The sequence below is a fragment of the Papilio machaon genome, chromosome 23, assembly GCF_912999745.1.
Source record: "Papilio machaon chromosome 23, ilPapMach1.1, whole genome shotgun sequence".
In the NCBI taxonomy this organism is placed as follows: domain Eukaryota; kingdom Metazoa; phylum Arthropoda; class Insecta; order Lepidoptera; family Papilionidae; genus Papilio; species Papilio machaon.
In genome coordinates, this window is record NC_060008.1 from 3,869,675 (window position 1) to 3,890,654 (window position 20,980).

General features: G+C 33.8%; 1 protein-coding gene across 2 annotated transcripts in view; it reads left to right on the plus strand.

The window, feature by feature from the left end:
- The window catches only part of LOC106707311 (dual specificity tyrosine-phosphorylation-regulated kinase 2), a 111,795-nt gene extending 91,414 nt beyond the window's left edge, over window positions 1-20,381 (plus strand). Inside the window, exons 2-6 of one of the 2 annotated variants that reach the window (XM_045683635.1) lie at window positions 14,183-14,339; window positions 15,075-15,260; window positions 18,837-18,939; window positions 19,403-19,679; window positions 20,320-20,381. In XM_045683635.1, the coding sequence (XP_045539591.1) occupies window positions 14,183-14,339; window positions 15,075-15,260; window positions 18,837-18,939; window positions 19,403-19,679 (723 nt within the window). In that variant the 3' untranslated portion in view covers window positions 20,320-20,381. The remainder of the gene's footprint in view (window positions 1-14,182; window positions 14,340-15,074; window positions 15,261-18,836; window positions 18,940-19,402; window positions 19,680-20,319) is intronic. The other variant, XM_045683634.1, reaches the window with a different exon arrangement.
- Window positions 20,382-20,980: the final 599 nt, after the last annotated feature.

Below are 20,980 nucleotides of genomic sequence, written 5' to 3' on the forward strand. Positions count from 1 at the left end.
ATAACTACATAGTTTACGAACTTTAACCGTACATCCCAATATGTGCACGCGAAAATATCCCTTACTACATGTCCATTAAGACCAAATTAGCAAGATATAGATGTGTAGAAATATGTAGTTTTGCTGCTCAGCTCACTGTACAATTGCGATTTTTCTAATGTTCTAAATTAATCCTTATTTATATTGGTGTAAAGTCGTCAAAGTTTGTTTTGAATTCCGCGCGTGAAGTAGACTGTAGAATTTTCCTACGTAGATTTTTACCACGATAATTTAATAAAGGAATTGGAGCTGCAATTACTGCCACGGGATGAATAATTACGAATGCTCGCAGGCAATGCTACAGAAAAAGAAAACTCAAGATTCATTTAATACCTTGGTGATATATTTTAGATGTTATTAAAAACATCTTTAAAATTTTTAAAATAAAGAAGTTGCAATAATTTGTCCTGATTTATAATTTTGATACAAGACTGTATAACAAGGAACATGTGAAAAGTAATTTTAGTTTTCAAGAAATAGTAGCATTGAAAAATTTAGTATCTAGTATAATAAAAATAATAATAACTATATAGATATTATTATTTTTAAAATATATAAATAATATAAAAATATGTTTAAATGAAATATTAATTGCATTTTTATAATTTTACCATTCAGAAACAGTATTTGGTAATCCTGGAACATGAAACCAGAACCTACAAAACATTGGATATTGAAAAATTGTGTCCCCATTTGAAAATACATTAAAAACGTTTTTAAACCAAAAATAACTAACAACATATTTTTTCTGTCTTTAATGAGTTTTATAGGAAAAGAGTAAGTCCTGAAGACAGTGTTAAAATAATAATGTACATACTTAATTGTTTTATATCGTATACTAATTGAGGATAATGTTGATTTATACACTATCTTATAATTGAAGGAAAAAATATAGTTTAAATAATGTTATTGTACAGCAGTGGAAACTTACGGTAATATAGTAGTTTTATTTTTAAGAACTGTAATTTTTAAATAGCAACGGTTAGAAGAACCACAATACGCTAACAACATTAGGGTAGCCAGTGGTAAGCAAAACTTTAATTTATAGCCATGTTTCGCAAAGTCGCATCACATTTTTTTCCTTCTGAATAGTTTATTTCTCTTTGCTTCGACCCATTTTTCTTCGCCCATCGTACAATTTCCTTGCAGATTCCCACATGATTAAGTTATTACAATTATTGTTATTAATATATCTTTATTACTTTAACATCAAAGTAAGAAATATAAACATAAATTTCGAGATATACTCCGAAAGTTTTTAAATCAGTTTTGGTAAAGTTGACCTTTTTGAATTGACCGTTGGGGAATTTTTATTTATTGTGATTTTGATGATTTGTCAAACCATAATCGGAATGAAATAAACATCAGTTGGTATTTAGAGATGTTAACATTTGTATACAATAATCTCTTGTCTTTGGAAACATCAGAGATCTCGCTTGAATCTATTTTTTTTAATGAAAATTAATTTTTAAATGTTTGTTTTCCCTTAATTAACGTTCTGTATTTGTAAGTTGAGCTTGTTACTGATAAATGATTCATATTATTTCTTTTTAAAGAATATTAATTTCGAAATGAAATGAAACCGTATTAACAATTTTCCCGAGAGTATGTAATTAAAAGAAAAAAGAATTGTTTCCGCGAAGTGCTTAGATCGCATTTCCTTTACATTCCAAGTTGGTCGGGGCGCGACCCAACTTTGGTAATTTACGACTCGGGTAATTTTTCAATTTGGCACCTTGACATTTTTATGTTCAATTAGAGTTTCGCGTAATTGGCGTTTATCTGTCTTCATTCCTATTTAATACTTAAATTAACCAAGTTTTCTTATATGGTGTATGTAACACGGTTGTGTTTACCAGCCAGTCTTAATTAAATCGATTGGCAGAATCGATAACGTAGTGTTTTTATTTTTTTATTTTTATCGATTTTACATGCAAGCACTGATATAACCAAGGATGCGGTCGCGGTTCTCGGAACTGTGTTTATTGGTAAAAATCGAGGTTTAAACGCAGTCTGGCGTCCGAAGGGCATAAACGCTCGCCCGCATTTGTTTACACTCTGCTGCGCCTGTTTATCTTTGGAGTTATACTTTGTTCACACGAGTACATAAAAGACAGGTAGAGCAGCCAAATACATATTTACTGTCAAAACAGTACTGTTCTCTCTCGGCATGCGTGTTCGGGCAATGCTGCACTGTGTTACTGACTGACCCTGACTTACCGTGCAGCCCACGTGTAAAATGGCATTATCGATGATAATTTTGCGGCTCATGTTTTTTTTGCAGTCTTCCGTTAGCTTTGGTTTGTTATTAAAAAGGATTTAGTAAAGAGCACGTTCGCGTTGCAAACTTTTAAATTTTAATAAATAAATAACAATATTCGTTTTTATTGTCTGAATTTTTAGCTTATCTCTATTTTCGTGCTGTTTAACCGTAGTCCTGGTATGGTATAATAAGACTACGTCACTTTAAATGGTACACTAAGTGTGTGCATCGAAAGTGTTTGTATAAACACGACTGTCTTGATTTATCCGTTCAATTGTAATCAGTACAGATATTACTGTCAAAATTTATGTCGTAGTCTAAGGCCCTTCGTACACACGGTAACATAAATCCTTGAAATATGGAGATTGTAGTCCTTAAGCAACTTACGCAATACAATGTCTTAGAGATTCGTGCAGAACAAGGGTCGCCTACATTTCTATCTGGCGTCGCTAAAAGCAATTGCACGCAACTTGCTTGTCAAGATTTTCGTGAGAAAAATCTATACAGTTGACATGTAGTTGCTATACCTGCACTATCCAAATAGCCGACTAACGTCGATGATTCAACGCTGGTTGTACGACGCGCGCAGCTCGATACTCACGACGGATACTATGTGAATTTCGTACATTAACGTTGCCTTGTGTGCGAAGGGGCTTAATTTCATTTTAGTTAAGCAATTTGCAGTTAAATTTGACAGCTATAGCATATAGCCTTTGAAAAAAATCTTCCTATGCTCTTCTGAATGTTTGATTCATAAAGATCTAATAAACACTATTCTACCTTTATTCAAGTAACCTGTATAAATTACCATTATTGTTACTTTCCTTTAATCATGTTAATTAAACACATTGATACAAAGCTTTTCAAATCTTTGATTCACATCCAACTATTGATAAATAGTCGTAACGTAAACGTGATTAGTTACGTAAGCTACATGTGTAGTGAATACAAACCGTTTACACTATTACACTATTTTGTTTACCTACCTACGCTAATTAGAATGAAATCCGTTGAAACACGTTTGTTTATGGCGCAGATACTTCCCTGAAACTGTTTTAACTTGTTCGTTTGATGTTTGCTACAGAAATATAATTGAATTATCAATGGATTTGATATAATACAATACGACGAAGAACCATTATAATAGTTAAAGTACCCAAAAAATAATTAAATCGAATTTGACCGTAATTATTGACTTACGCCTACATATTTGTGTATTTCAAGAAATAAAAAAAAATACAGCAAAGATTCCCGAATCATCAGAATACTTAATATCGAATGTATATTGTATGGAAAAATAAAGATCTGACACTTGATAATATACCGTCACTTTGAATGTCCAGATCGACCTCATTCTATTGGAGTGAAGCGAGTCAAGAATGTGGAGGTGGTCATAGAGAAGATTCCATGTAATGTTAAGATATTCCCAAGTAGGGTTTGTGACAGGCGGCCGGCCGTAAAAAATGAAGCCCCACGTGAGTGGGATAAGGCCATCCCTGGCCCATAGCATCTCCCGATGATGATGATGAAAGATGATGAACAAATAAAATATTTTTTTAAGATTTCTACTAAATTATGCATTTGCTTTTAATTATAATTATTCGCGTTCGTATTGATGTATGTATGCTATCAGTAAAGCCTCTTATTGCCTTTGTATCGCTGAATAATTTGAGTATTCGATGAAATATAAAATGTAACATGATTTTAAATAAACATTTCGCAAAAAACTAATATACAAAGGATGTTGCTAATGCGTTGACGCGTGTCATGTGAAATATTGAAAAAAAAAAATACCGACTTTTCCAACAGCCTATATATTAAATACTTGGAAAACTAAATTTGTAGTCATCAAAGAAAATTAAGTTTCACGCGAAATGGTTTATAACGGTGGAAAGATTGAATCTGAAAATAATTTTACTTTGTAAATTATAATTCAGATTTTTTAATAGCAAAAAAATCTATTACGTCTTTATAATTTAAGAAGGTAGGGAAAGTAATTACTATCCAATTTTGTAATAAATAATTGTAACTTAATGTAGACATTTCAATATTTTTATCGAAAAAACGAAATAAAAATATTAGGTTTTTTCTAACTATTAGTCCGTGTATTTTTTTAATACTTTCCCTAGTATGTGTATAATATAATATGACGTGATAGTATGGACATACAAAAAGACTGGAAACAATAAAGTGTCTTTACCTTTGTATTTTATCTCATCTCCGATATGGTTAAAACGTTTGTCTCTTTTCATGTGTTATATTTATTTCTTCAAAGAAACTGTTATTAAGGTCGTTTGTCGTCCAATGAACTCACAACGACCTAATACAATATGTTTACAGCATTTTTAATATGTTTCTAGAAAGAATAATAACTTAATGACCAACGATAGGTCAAGTAAGATATTAAAATTGTAATTATTATTTTTTTCTTTGAAAATATGTTTCAGAAAGAAAAGTATTTTAACATGTTTAATTGGAATTTACAAAGTAAACATCGCTTTTTGTTAAAAAAAAGAACAATGGACTTAAGAAAGCGAAACATTATAAAGTTAACACTGTTACTAACCTAGTATAAAAGAGGCCCGCCCTTTAAAATCTACTGGAGATTTTCAGTACGTGGAAAACATAAATTGAGTTTTAGGAAAACGTCGCACGTTTTGGGCTCACTTCCAACATTTTGCTTCACTGGGTCACTCGACACACCCCAATTTTCGAAAAGCTTCGTACTGCTGAAATGTTTCCCACGAAATTAATTACACAAAATCATCGCGAGTTCGCATGAAAATGCTACTTTTTGCCTCTAGTGACATGGATCGACGACTCCCTGGAAACATGTTAATTACGTGGCAATCGGTTAACGTGTATTGGGGTCGCGGTGTCACATCTGTTTGCAATGTTCTCCTCATGTTTCGTAACACTATGTAACCTATTGTCGGTCTTATTTTCATATGTAATAAGGATAGAATTCTGTAATAGAACACACGTGTCTGTCGGTTCGCGTGATCGTTTTTCGCACAGATCTCTCGGTGAAGGTTATGTCTACTTTTCCAACGCCGTTTTGATTTTCTTGACCTGGTTTGCTTTGTTAAAATAAACTATTGCAATGGATGAATTAGCGGCGCCCGATATTCGTGGTTATACTACGAAAAACAACAGGATGCGGACGATATAATTTACAACTTCATTGTGGAATTGTTACGGCTGTGATTGATTGGTGTTCCGTCGAATTTTATTATTGTTTACCAGACTGCGTCCTTGTTAAATTCCATGGGGATAATTTGAGCGCGCTCTTACCATGACCCTGGCTTTAAAAATTAAAATACTCTAGGTATGTGGATTTATAGCCACCGCTTTGCTATTTCAGATTTCAACAACCTTATTTTTGGTGTCATATAAATCAATAAATTTTTAAATACAGACAATAAAAAAGAGTCACAAAAATTTGTTACACACATTCTAACTATTTGAGATTTAATTTTGGTTTCCTAAATATTGATTTAAGGTCGATAATGACGTGAATTTTTCTAACATCAAGTGAATTTTTATAGATTTAACTTTAAATTTTTTATTAGTTTATCTAAAAGAGTAATTACTTGTTTCCTGTGTGGTAAAGATACTCTGTTTGATTGTAAACGACTTCCTTTATCCTTCTCAACTTTCGACATGCAATTTTCTAAAACATGTTTTGTATGCAGGAACTAGAATCGGGCACCTTGTAATGTGTTTGATAAATTTAGTTGCCAGTGCATTTATAAATATAATTATGATGAATATGTAAAAATAAATTTTCAAAATCAAATGAATCAAAAATTACATATTCTGATTAAGTTATCTTCTTCTTCTTCGTGGTCTTCATTACTGAAGGTCGTGCTCATCTTGAAGTGCCTTTACCAATCTGTCGACGAGCTGCCTCCATAACTCTTTGCTTTTCTCATGGCGGTCGGAATAACGAGTCCAAGTAATGTTTGGACTTGGTCAGACCAGCGAGTAGGTGATGACCACCTACTGATGATTATAATGACTTGTTTTTTATTTACTGTTTCTAATCCGTTTAGTTTGAATATCTTGTATAATAATTGCTTGTATAGAGGCCCTTACACTTGGAAAGTATTTCATAGTAATAAAAAGGGTGATATCGAAGCTTACGACCGCATTCTGTCTTAGAACATTAATTCTCTCGTCGATGGTAGATAAAAGTTTTATATCTCGGATGCGGCGTTGTATAAAACAGTTAAAGATATAAATAGACTGAAGCGAATGGACTTTACATAATATTACCATAGATAGTTCATTTGTATGCATTTTCTAGTATCGTTTGAATAATGAATTACTTAAGTTCATACTTAATTTAATTAGAAATTTTAATTAATGTCTGTGATTAAATTTAAAATGCTATTGTTTTACGGAAATCGATTTTACAATTAAGATGTCTAATTCATAAAGATGCCTTTGTTTACATACGATAACAAACACGACAGTTTTGTATTCCTCTGACTTCTGGGTGTGTTAATCTTCTTCCCTTTAAAAAATCACAGCACTGACTTTTAGGGTTTCGATTAATGTTTTATAAGTCAAAAGTAATATATAGACAGTTTATTAAATGAACCTATGTAGAACATTAGTTACGAAACAAACGTAGGTACCGATTTAACATGACGTAAATGCAAACATTGTTATACAAAGAAACCATGCAGTAGAATCGAAATAGAATTTCGATATTTCCAGTAATCTTTAATACGAGTAATTCCTTTATTTTTTAGTTACCTGCGTAAGAGGTGATTCTACAAAGTTCAGCTATCTCAACTTTACTTTAAAAAATGTGCATTATTGTAGGTGTAATGTGTATTGTAGGTGTCCAAAAAGTGTCAAAATCACTGCAACTATTAGTGAAAGAGAGGTCGATGACCGGACGGTGCGATTACATTAAAATTATCGATTCATTTCAAATGAACCAGCAACGCTTTTAGAGGCGACTGGGAAATGGTCAGGACAATGATTTAATGAATATAACAATAAATACTTCATGAAGAACTATCTTCAATATGGTATTTGAATTGTTTCTGATTTGCTACGCTCGCCATTATTCCCAGTATAAACAGAAAGTTAGTCCATTGCCAAGTATACAAATCACTATAAATTGATAAAAATATCATTATTGTATACTACTATTTCTATATCTTGTTAGTGCACTTTTCATACCTCAATTTAACATTATGCTGAAACCATGCGACTAAAATTCTACTAAGCTATCAATAGTCATGTTTAACCTAATTAAAAAGTTCAAATTGTTGTAACGGAAGTGACCGATAGTTAACCTGCAAAAATCCTCCTTACAATCAACGCCTACGCACGCATCTACGTTAGCTTTACAAATAACGTACGTGACCCACTGAATGCGAAGATATATTGCATAATATCGTAATATAGGCCGTACTAATTTAAGATTATTACTTTACGTAATAATACGGTTTTAGTATATATGCGTGGGGGTTAACACTCAAATAACTCGGTGCATAGGATACGGTTCTTGGTAATTCTATTCATGTTTGAGTACCGTTAATTGTTATTGAAAGGAAATTTCGAATCTGTTTTAACGACCAGATGTTGATGTATTTTGCTTACGCTAGAAATAAATGCACAATTCATTTTTCATCTTATTAAATATATTTGTAACGTATTATAAATTACATTATACATTGTGTTAAAGAGAACAGAACAGAGATAGTTAAATAGAGGTACTCCTTGAATAGTGAAAATAAATGTAAGGGAAGAAAATATTTATCCTCGTCATAAACAATGCCGATGGCCCAATGTTGACGTTTATTTTTATAGTAAATATAATATATTGTGTTTTATATCGATGTTGCATCGCTTTCTGTGTTACCCTGGTTTCAATTCATCAGGAAAATGTAAACCTTTTCAGTATTTGTAAGAAATACATTTTCCTTGAAAATTACATGTGATTTCAGATGCTGCAAATCGTAGAGATCATCCTTGTTTCATTATTCTAGAATTCTGAGGATTAACAAATTTAACAAGAAGAGTACACAATATATTTTAGGAGTAGCTAATTATATAGTTACGTGACAAAAAGCTTTTATGAGAGCGCTCCAAATAAAGTTAGTAATATCTGCCTATCCCTCTAGGTTAGGTGCGTGATAAATTTTGTAAATAAGCAATACATCTATATTTAGCCTTCTTAAATATGATTTAAACTTGTAACAATCACTCCTTTACAAATATCCGAACGATATACTAAACATCACATAAATCAGTACAGAACTTAGCCAGCGGATTTTCGTTTGCCAAACGAATACAAATTATCCGATCATAATACTATCCATCACATGCGCCTAAACGTGAGAGAGGTCGCGAGTTAATGTTTACTTGAATATAAGTGAGTTTTCACTGCCGAAACACCTGTACAATTGTTGTTGTCAGCAGTGAACATTCAGTTATTTAACCATTTTTCAGTTAAATCGGATTCAAGATTTAATGTGTTGGTATTCACCTGCCAGATGTCCTTAAGGCAAGTGACGCGAGATTAGAGACTATTTTCGATAATATGCGACGAACTTTGGTCGCTGAAGTCAAAATATAGCTGATTTATTGCATGCACTGTAAAGTCAGAGCGAAACGTATAACACGGTAGTATCGAATGATCCACTCTCTTCGTTCTCTTCTTATTTTTTATAATTACAGTAATTCAGTTAAAAATCTAGGACACCGGTTATGGTATACATATATAGAGCTGTTATTTATCTCCTTGTATGAATATTTCTTGCTTCTTGTATTCGTTTCGTTTTGAAATGCAAAATGCAAGAGATATAACGAGCACCTTTGTAAAAGTCACAAACAAAATATCACAAAAGTGGAAAGCGAGTTTGCGGCACATTTAGATTTACCTCAAAAAGAGTTCCAGATTATTTTCAGGTTTATATAGAAGTGTATAATGAAGCTTATTTTAGTCTTAGAGAAAGTATGATAATGTATGTTATGTCTCTGTTTTGTTTAAGAGAGTGTAAGAGATGACAATTTGTATTATTAAAAGTTTCGCAGCAATGTATTTCTTTGGTTAGATTAATTTCAAATGATAATTACTAGTTGTAAAAATCAATCATCGCAGTATTCGCAACTTATCGCGATATCTTTCTGCTGCCTTTTTGTTTATTGATATGGTGACTGTATATTCCTGTCTACATTTGCTTGGTCTGGTCTGGTCCTGTGTCTCATCAGAGGAGTCACGCTTGGCACTGTGCCAACGTCGCCGGCGCTTCGCAGAATGATCTGATTTAGGACAATATATCTTCCACTTGCGACTGTCACAACTTTCACAGGAATACGTTTACATTGCGCTTCCTGATCGTGACAATACAGATGTGGACCATTGACACATATCAATGTGTATGTGGAATTTAACCGCATTCTTTTGGAACTTTTTGAAGTGTCGGAGTGAAATTCTGATCATAATCGACCGTATCGTTTGTTAAAAAAAAAACATAACGTTATTCATTTATTTGAAAAACGTAGTTTATGTTTACTATAGGTGTCGGCAGCTTTCACCTTTTGTTATTTAATCCATTTAATCCAGTGATTGTCAAACTTATTTCTTTCACCGCCCCCTTTGAAAATCAATTATATTTCAATGACCCCTAATTTTTATTCAGCCCTAAAACTTAAAAACCACAATTTCATTACTTTAATTAATTTCAATGCCACCCATTTTTTGGGCCCCTTATCGCCTCCTACTAGGTTTTAAACGCCCCCAAGGGGGCGTTATCGCCCACTTTGGGAAACACTGATTTAATCCAATGCAATAATATAGGATGAGCATATATGTATCCCACGTATTCCACCAGCAAAGTCCTAAAATTATTTACCCACGGTAAAGTGTAAGTTGTGAGACCAAAATCTCTGTTTAAAACATGCAGTCATCCCTGTCATTGTATGAACAAAACAGAGTAACATAATATAGAAGAATGATTATTATACAAATAGACAAAGAAAAAGCCTACTTATATATATCCCTCGTCTTAGAATCTTTAAAGTCGTCATAAAACAAGCAGACCCTGTAATCTTACTGCTTACTATCCTACTAATAATATTACTAATATTATAAATGCGAATGTTTAGATGGATGGATGGATGTTTGTTTGAAGCTATCAACAGATATTAATGAACATAGTCGGGAAGAACACGTAGACTCCTTATTACGTTTTTCTTAATTCCGTGCGGGTGGAGTCGGGGGCGACAGCTAGCAATAACTAAATGTTAGCGCATTTATTTATATTCAGTGAGATATAACAATGGCGAAGTATGTTTTACTTCTTGTGATTGTACGCGGGTCGATATTTACTAAGAACATATTTACAGTAACAGAAATAAGATTCAGGAAACCTTTGTTATAAGAAATGGATTTTGTCTTAGTACAGAGCAAATGTTTTAATTTTATACAATCCGCGCTGACAAGGTACTGGTTGGGATTCCTATAGAATTATGTAGCTAGTGTAAGATTTTATTGTTATTCGATAAATACGTAGGTGTTTAATCATGGCCCGACTTTAAAATTGGTCAATTTAATTTAATTGGCTAATACTGAAAATGTATTATCGGAACGAAGTTCCTTATCGCGCGTTGTGAAAGGAGGCTAGACGGAAAAATTCTTACGAAAAGTTGTCACGACACTTTTTGCTATAGTAAGTATGTTAACGACGAATGAGCGCTACTTCACCATGGCAACGACGTGACAATGTACCTATAATGAAAATTCATAGAAATAAAATGTACTTCTTGTGAAGACTTAAGTTTTTTATTCATAGAATAAACATTGGTCCCTTCACTAATTAATAGAAAGGAACTTCGTTCCATCCGAGTGTCCCTTGACACCTCTCAAGTTTTTTTTTTATTATAAAATTACTGGTGTGGTGTGTAAAATGACTGGCCACTTCTAATCGTTGGTTTTCGAGACCAAATTCTTTTTATAAAACATATCGACATCCATCTTATTATATTACCTGTGACAAAACAGAGATAACAATATGTTTTAACCAACAATAAAAGTGGTCAATTCTTAGGCCACGACATCTTCTAATGGTTATTTCACTGTAATGTTTGATTCTTTGTAAATTATACTGTGTGTTTGTTGTGGATATACAAACGTTTTGTAGATGGTATTGAAAACATTAACGATAAATGTAGCTGTTGAAAGTCAATTACTTTATGCTAATGAAAGAAATGAACTGTGACGTCTGCTCCAGTTTGCCGATTTTTAGGTTATGATAACCGTCTATCAATACAGCCGGTAAAGTAACTCTATTCGTGAATATTTTTTAAACAAAATGTCACTGATATACTGTCGGATAATTTTCTTACAAATATTTTAGGCATAACATAGGGAAAAAATTTTGAAAATACGTTTTGTTTTTAACAGAACTAAATAAAATAAGTGTAATATCTTAAAACAAAAGAGTAATTATTACAAAATGTAATTACTAGTTGTTTCTATGGTGGAAACGGAACTGAAACAGCGAAAAAGGTATGCATTCGTGCGTCCAGGGTTCTAGTTAATGCTGTAATTTGCGATGACCATACATCGTCGGACAATGGGCCATTGAGACACTGCCATTATACTCGCGTGCGTCAATTAACACGCATGTTTAATAATACCGCGATATCATAATCGAGTTGTTCCGATTTTAAGTCAATACGATCGACTTTAATCTTGGAAGTTGAAATCTTGGAAACAATCGATGCAGGGGCTCTTTTTCGCTATCGCTATTACCTAGAAATCGACTAAATGTGTCCAAATGTATAGAATAAAAACGTGACATATCTAAAGTTATTGTCACTACCATACATTTTTACATTTTTGATTAGAGACTGTTACTTTGTCTAGCCCCCCAGATCACATCGTATCTAACAATGGTATGAATATTAATATCTTAAATCGATTACAATTGTAAAATTTTATCGTCATTTATCGTGTGTTAAACGCTATGTAATTTAAAAACATCATTTAACACATTCAGTGGCTCTGATTCGCCTGGTAAGTTCACTTTCACACGAAAAAATGGCGGGGGACGTGTTAAGTTTACATACCTATATATTCATACATTACATAAGTATTGATTGATATTGTTTTATCTGAGCTTTATATAGTTTTAGTGCTTCGAGATGCTTCCAGTGTGAAGTAATTGAGTGCGTTATATCTTGCGTGTGCGTGATCCATGATCGGATAAGTGTTCCGGCATCGATTTTAATAATTTATTGATTTATTTAACCAATTATTTACTCTATTTCTTACTAAACGACTAATTAATTAAGTTTTGATTAAGGCTGGCTTATTAAATGAATCAAATTGTTAAAGATTCTCGATATTTTTATTATAAGGTTTGAAGTCTCAGATGTTATTATTGTCACAGAAATTAAAAAATGTACTGTAATTGCTGAAAATTTGTCTGGTAATTAGTTGAACAAATTATTGTTTTTTTTAAGTTTCGTTTGACAGAATGAAGTCATTCAGAGATTAGCTATGGGTATATTGTACTTGATCTATTGGTCACTAAGGTGAAGTATCTTTAATAAAACTTAGCCTTGGTTAAAATATACGAATGAGATCAGTGACGCCTATGCAGGGAGTTATATTTTTAAATTCGTCAACATAAATCTGATTAAATCTTGACATCTGTGTGACCTCACTCGAGTGTTCGACCTTGTCACATTATTTAATCTCGTCACATCAATTTGTAACATGTTACGTCTCGTATTCTTACGGGATGTAACGTGGGAACGTATTCATAGTGTATTCAGATGAGTTACGAGGCCGTGAATTGACGCTCCAATAAATATAAACCTTAAAACTTTAATTGGGAGTTTAAAAATGATCTATGCAATTGATAAAATTGGAATGTCAGTGTGTAATATCGAAAAAGAACATATTTCCTGTACTTGATGTTAGCGTTACCTACTTATAACAAAAACTTTTTTTTTTCAAATTTTGTCTATGCGTATGCAAATCTACGTTTATTCCGAATCTCGAATAAACTCCGAAACGGATGAACCGACTTGTACACGATTTTTAGTGGAAGATAGCTAAAATGTGCGACAGAGTAACATAAGAAAATGTTTCTGCGCGACAAAGTCTTGGACAATCGCTAGTTAAATATAAATGCAGAGGATATTTTTGTTTACCAGATGTTTTGGACTCTCTTCTAAAAATGTGTTTAGTCTTCTTATATTACCCATACGATGATTTGAAAGAAATAGAATTTGGTTACCTTTTGTAACTGTTCATTGATAATGTAAACATCACTTTAACAATATCTTGTAACATACGAAACAACTATGAAAATATCTAACATTCGAACATTCATTATTCTTGTATTTATAGATAGTAACTCTTTGAAGTGGAATAAATAATTTCAATATTAAAACATGCCCGAATAAATATTATTTCAATTTATCATTGTTTACTCGCGAGCCGATGACATAATGGATGAGTGGTTGGTTTTAAAATAAATAATTTGAGTTAAATTATTGTTGGATTATTCATTTAATATCTTAACGACAGTTAAGGGTTATGAGCACTATGTACCTGTTAGTATAAGATAACAATATTTTAATTAAACAACCAAGAACCCAGCTAACTGTAGTATGACACTCAAGAGAAGAAAACAAATCGAATAACACAGTCGTTGAAATAGTTTCCGTAGTATAGACAACGGGCGGACACAATACAATACACGCGAAAAACACAAACTTTCTGTGTCAGTCCTTTAACAAAGATTAGTGATGCTTTGTTTAAATGTTGCAGTCTGGTATATATCGGAACATTGAGGCATAATATTAGTTTATTAAAGCTTTTTTTATTTATTTTTTCAGGTGATAGACTTCGGCAGTTCGTGCTACGAGCACCAACGCGTGTACACTTACATCCAGTCGAGGTTTTACCGCGCGCCCGAGGTGATGATGGGCGCTAGGTACGGCATGCCCATCGACATGTGGTCTCTTGGCTGCATATTGGCGGAGCTGCTCACAGGTTAGTTTACATTGGTCATTTAAAGTATCAGTCTTTAATGTAAGATGATGTTTACCAAACTGTTTGTGTACCAAATATTAATATCTTAGTAGATTTAATTAAGGTTTTAATCTTACTAATATTATAAATGCGAAAGTTTAGATGGATGGACGTTTGTTAGAATCCATTTATGTCCAGAACGACTAAAGAAACGAAATAAAAATATGGCATAAATGTAGAACATAGTCTGGAAGAACACATGGGCTACGACGATAGGATTTATAGAAAAAAAATATTAAGTAAATATTTTAGAATTTTCATCAAAACAAAAATATTATATTTCCGCTGAGTCAAATCTATGAATAGTAAGACAAAAACCATTGTGTTTGTTAAATACTAGATTTCTATCTCGATGAAAGATATACATACATATCATCAATGCATTAGCCCGTCAGCATGGTACAATTGAAATATATTGAAGCCGTACTCCGCACTACTTTGCTTGTACAATGTTGTTACTGCTGACACAGGCCACAGATAAGCTAAACCGTTGCAGTGTTGATAATATGTATGAAACTTAAATTGAAACTAAAAAAAAAAGAATTTATATGTCTTTAAAGGGTATGCCTTTTTGTACTGTCGATATTTATAGACCGCCATGTTCATTTAAAGATGGCCAACTTTTGCTGTGAATAAACACTAAAAACATGTTGTACTATTGGATATAGTAATAACAACAAATAACGTACATTCCAGGGTTCCCCTTACTGCCGGGCGAGGACGAGGCGGACCAGATGGCGTGTATCATCGAGCTTCTGGGCATGCCGCCTCAGAAGTTGATTGAGCAAGGCAAGAGGTCCAAGAACTTCATCAGCAGCAAAGGTCTGCCGCGGTACTGCACCGCCACCACGCTACCAGATGGAACCACTGTTCTAAGTGGAGGTAATTACAAAAATCTTCGATCTTAATGTATCACTGAGAGAAAACTTGAGTGTAGATTTCGCACATAAAATCTTATCATTAAGGAAGAGTAATTATCGTGGGTTTTCGAGACCAAAATCCCCGCTTAAAACATATTGTATCTTCGTTTTGTCAAAGATAATGAAAGGGGTGACGATATGTTTTATACATAGATTTTTGTCTGAGAAACCAACGGTTAAAGACTCACAGTGCGGTAGTAACTAATTTCAGCATATGCTCGTTCCTGTACCGTATTTAGTACTACTATTATATATCTCTCTATTTGCCGTCATATCTGAATTCACTCCTGTCGTACAAATAACATGTTTTACACAATCCGTCAGTAAAATTTGCAAATTTTTTTGTAACGGTGTTTTGAGGAAATTTAGTGTAATCAAATTGGAATCTTTCAAATTAAACTCAAATTGCATACAGTATTTTATTTATTTTGCTATAAGGTATGCTTAGGGTGCGGTTATACAAGAGTCAATTACGATGTATTTTTCATGTACAATATTTTCCTGTGAAGTAAGTAAACGAAATGGGGAAAGCATTGTTTAAAATCCAGATTTATCTCTCAGTTTTATATTACACCTATTATGTAACAAACAATACACAGCACCCTATTTTATTGTAATAGACTTTTGAAAATTAAAATCTTTTGATGCTTTTAAATCGATGCAGTAGTAGAAGTCAAAGATTTAATTTCCCTATAAGTGTGGAACCACCTTTACTAATCGTGTCTTCAGTTCATATTGCATATGATCACACTTATTTATATCGATATGTTACAGTGTTTACAAAAAATAAACTCGTCGACTCTCACCGTTCCTTTACAACAACGTCACTAGTGCATTCCGTTCTGAATCATGAATTCCAAACCCACTGTAAGATTTTTTGGCAGGAATCTAAAGATTATCATAGTGTTAACACCGGTTAAATGATTCAAATTGTCATGTGTGAAGTATGGGTGACGGAAATTGATTAGTCACTTCCGAAGATACGGTTAAAAGATTTGAAAGCTTGTAGATGTTTTTCGTCTTGAGTAAAGCTTAGTGACTTCTTTCATTTTCTACGTGTTTTATATTCAGTCACATACAATTATGATGAAATTCCATCTTAACAGCGGAATACCGAATTTAACTACTTCTAAATAGTCCTCACAATAATATAAAGTCAAACAGCTCAGACGGATGGAAAGAGACTGCCATGAGCACCAGTGCATGCTTCCTTATAAAACCTTTTATGAGACTACCCCCAAAAGTACTTCCGTTCCTAATTCGGTATTATTCCAAAACAACATGGACGTCGCTGTCCTACCTTATCATTTGACAAATTCATTAAAATATCTGATTAGTGATAACAATTAATTTACGTGCGTACATCTTCTCGAAAATCACAACATTCTGCCATCCTACTGCGTGCTAACTCCGAAGCACGCAAAATCACAACGCAATATTCCATTTCATTATTCCTTTTAGGATAGAGACATAAAAGTAATATTAAATTTAGTTATTAGATATAAGAAAGAAAATCTAAATTATATAAGAGTTTTTTCAGATTAAACTGTTGCTTTATCTAATATTTAAAATTCTCGTGTCACAGTTTTCGTCACCGTACTCCTCCGAAACGGCTTGACCGATTCTCATGAAATTTTGTGATCATATTCAGTAGGTCTGGGAATCGGCCAACATCTATTTTTCAGAAACCCCCCCCCCCATTTAGTTTTTTTTTTTTAACTGCGCGCGAACAGCTAGTTTAATATAAAATTCTATCCTGTTTATGAAAATAAATCATTCTTAAGAACTTCACATTGATTAATATATGATTACCGGTAAAATAGTATTCAGAACTTTAAAAATAACATATGGGTCCCACTGGCATACATTGTAAAATTGTTGCGCAAATATTTTGTTGACAATCTGAAACAGTCTAAGACAAATTCAATTGTCGACCTAGATCCTGTTACAAGGTTCGGCGAATTTCTAGCAAAGAGTTTTTTTATGTTTTCATTTCACATTCACTTCATCAAACTATAAAAAAAACTTACTAAAACTATAGCAAATTTTGATGTGAAAAGTAATATTCTTTAGGCATATTAATTACCAATCAGAGAAAAACAAAGTAAGTTTCTAAGTCAATTGCGCCGTTGATCTGATTTTCCTCCTTTAAGGTTAACACAAAGGCAGTAAAATTATAAGCAGAAAATGAAACATTCAAACGATAAAGTGTAACATTTAACAAACTATAAAAGCTCTCTGATGTAACGTTATATCAAATTAGTCACGGTGATCCGAAACATAAAGATGCTTACATACTAGTGTTAAAAAATTAATTAGAATATTTTCCGTTATTTTAGCCCTAATTTGAAAATTGCTTAACAGTAAAAGGTACAAATAGATATTTAATTTGAGTAATAGGTAATAATAATACTGTTTGTTATTTATTAAAATTTAGTTTTTATTTATAGTGCAATACGCTATATATTGCAAATCAGTATCGATTTCTCGCTTGTGGAATATTATTGAAGTGCCAAGTCTATACCTAAATTCAAATTCAGACATAAGGCAATTAGAATTGGCCTATCTCCAAGTATGAAAGTGTAAAGTTTGAATTGGGAAATCTCATCTCTCAGTCGGCATTTCATGTTTACAAGTAGAAAGTATTAAGAAAGAAAGAAAGAAAGAAAAAACATTTATTGCCACACACAAAAAAATATATATATATAAAATCAAAAAAGAAAAACAGACACATACAAGGCACAAAGTGTGGCAAAAGGGAGCCAGCTCAGCGAAGCAGGGACAGACTAAACTGCCCCTGCGCAGGTTTTCAGCTGGCACCTTTATAAAAAATAATAGTAATAATAAAAAATAAAGTTACATTTAATTAACAACAAACAATGATTCATAACATTGAGATAGCCCAAGTCAAATTTGGGTTACCTAAAAACCTAACCTAAAAATTTGGGTTACGGAGCATGACCTGCAACTAAGATATCTTCATGGATTATTAGCCAGAAAGCGAATTTCTGCTCTATTAACCGAACGTTCGTTGTAATCACCATAGTGTATACGCACCAGTAGTTGGCAGACTATCAAAAGAAAGGCACATGAACGACGCGTCGCTTGTGTGTCTGTTCAATTGTTACGTCTCGACGGACAATTAACGGTGATTTAACAAGACGGTGTAATAACCCCAGTGGAAACGGACTGCGCCAATTCAAATGTTATGTGGGACAATACTTAATAGTGGAGATATCTAGTTAGTGAGTTAAATGTTGCGAAAGTGACAGCCTTATAGTTAGTTTTTAAACCCACGGTGATGACAATATGTTTTGATATAACTTGATTAAATTGTAGTAACATCCTAAAGAGAGGTAATATGCAAGACGATACTCATCAACATGCATACGCTTAGACGTATAGATGCAGTGTGTACGCGAGAAAAGTGTGCCAGGACCGCGACAGATATCGTTAAGATCTACTCACCCTTCAGAATTTCGGACGTTAGTGTGAGTGTTGTGTTCATGTCAATACATAAAAATGTTTATCATTGCAGGTATGTCGAGAAGAGGTAAGCCGCGAGGCCCTCCCGGTTCCAAGAGTTTCGTCACAGCGCTCAAAGGTTGCCAGGATAAGTTCTTCATTGATTTCATCAGACGGTCAGTTTGAGATTCACTATATTAAGCATGTTAATCTTATGTTACGGTCCTTTCGCAATGCCTCGCAGCGACACGAACAATTATTTGCCTCTACTGACTTTGTAACATTTTATGAGGATAACATTAAAAAAAAAAACACTTTACTTTGACAATTAATCTTATTTCCTAGTACAACCGTTTGGCCGAACTCTAGCAATCGAATGCCCGACCAAGCTAAGTTTTCCGTTACACTACAACTTAAGCCAAATAAGGGTCTGAGAATATATTTCACCACTTCCTGTCAGTTTGAAGGCGAAAGTCAAAAAAACGTCCTTTCAAACTGGCAGTCAATAAATAGTCATTTGACATACTAGGATAAAATAAATATTATTTCAATCGATAAAATAAATTATGTTATTTACTATGTTGGTAACACTTAGCTTTATTAAACTTTCTAATTGAATACTTATGTTTTAAATTACAGATGCTTAGAATGGGAGCCAGAGAAACGGTTAACGCCGGCGCAGGCGTTAAGACACGCGTGGCTACGACGTCGACTGCCCCGGCCGCCACACGACGACGAGCCCCACGCCCAGTCCCACGCGCACGCGAACGCGCAGTCCCACGGCCACACGCACTCACAGTCCCACGGCCACGCGCAGGCGCAATCCCACGCCCAGCCGCAGGCGCTGCCCGCCAACCACGTTAGTATAGCGCACCACGTCAAACGGCTCGCCCAGCCCAAGTGCACCGACAAATAGGTTCGTTTTGGTTATGCTTTTTATTTATTTGTTTTATAATTGAGGCGATTTTCACTTATAGTTAAAATACTCTTTTCATTCAGTTACAAAATCATTCTCTATTTTAAAAAATAAATTGATTTAACGAATAAATTAAGTATTTATTCCTAGTTGTAAAAAGGTTCTTGTTATCATTTCATTATGGCCTTATTTTGTATCTAGTGAGGTCAATTTGAGTTAAATTTATATATTACCTTTGTGGGATTATGAAGAAAGTTTGTGAACATAAGTGATGTTGCCTTAATTTTTTTTAAGTTTTTCTTTTAAGTTGCACTTTGTTTTATTTTTTATATTTTCAAAACAAAATATCTATATAAAAAAAAAATTTTTTTTTGGGTGTAAGTCAAGTTACATTACTTTTTCTTACTTTTGAATTATTTATTGTTTTACTTCCAATGGATATGCAAATGGGCGAATTTATATAAAACTAAAGACTATATGATGTCATTAACTATATAAAATAATTTTTGTATTACATATCATTCTTTAACTTTATGATTATCAATCGATTATTTTACATTACTAGCTGGTAAAAATTCTTCAATATCTGAAGTCTCAACAAATCTATGTCCCAATGTTATGATGTAGTAATTGTGTATAGATATGGTTGTTCTGTTGCCGGCAGTCGGGGGGCGCGGCGGGCGCGGGGGGTGCGGCGGCGGGTGCAGGGGGCGCGGCGGGTGCGGCGGGGGGTGTCGGGGGGCGGGGGGGCTCGCTGCGCACGCCGCTCGCGCGCACCCCTGTCACCTTTAACACGGCTCAAGTCGCAAGTGAGTGAAGGAAACAAGATTACGCCTTCTAATGAAAGTAGCTAAATTGTCACAATTGCTGTTATTGATAAAAACAAGAGCAAAGCAAAAAACCGTTCGCTTTCTCCTGAACTTTAGAGAAAAACTTGTTCTTATATTATACAGCAAAGTACTTGTCTTTAATTGATGGTAGATGTCGGTTCATCTTGTTGTGAGACAAAAGAAATGTTAAATAGACTATTGTAAGATAAAATTTGTGTTACTAGAAGCGAAGCTGCAAGCGGCGCTGTCGGAGGAGAGCGGCGCGGGGCGGTACTGGGCCGCCAAGCTGCCGCACCTGCCCGCGCCCTCCTAGCGCCCGCCCTCCGCCCGCCGCCTCGCCAAGGTACAGTGTTAGCTGTGTCACTGCAACGACACGACCACGTTACAGCTTGAAAAACTATGTAACTAATAACGGTAGCCGTCTTGTAATGGACAGACGGACTAATTAGTGTTTAAAAATGTGACGATATA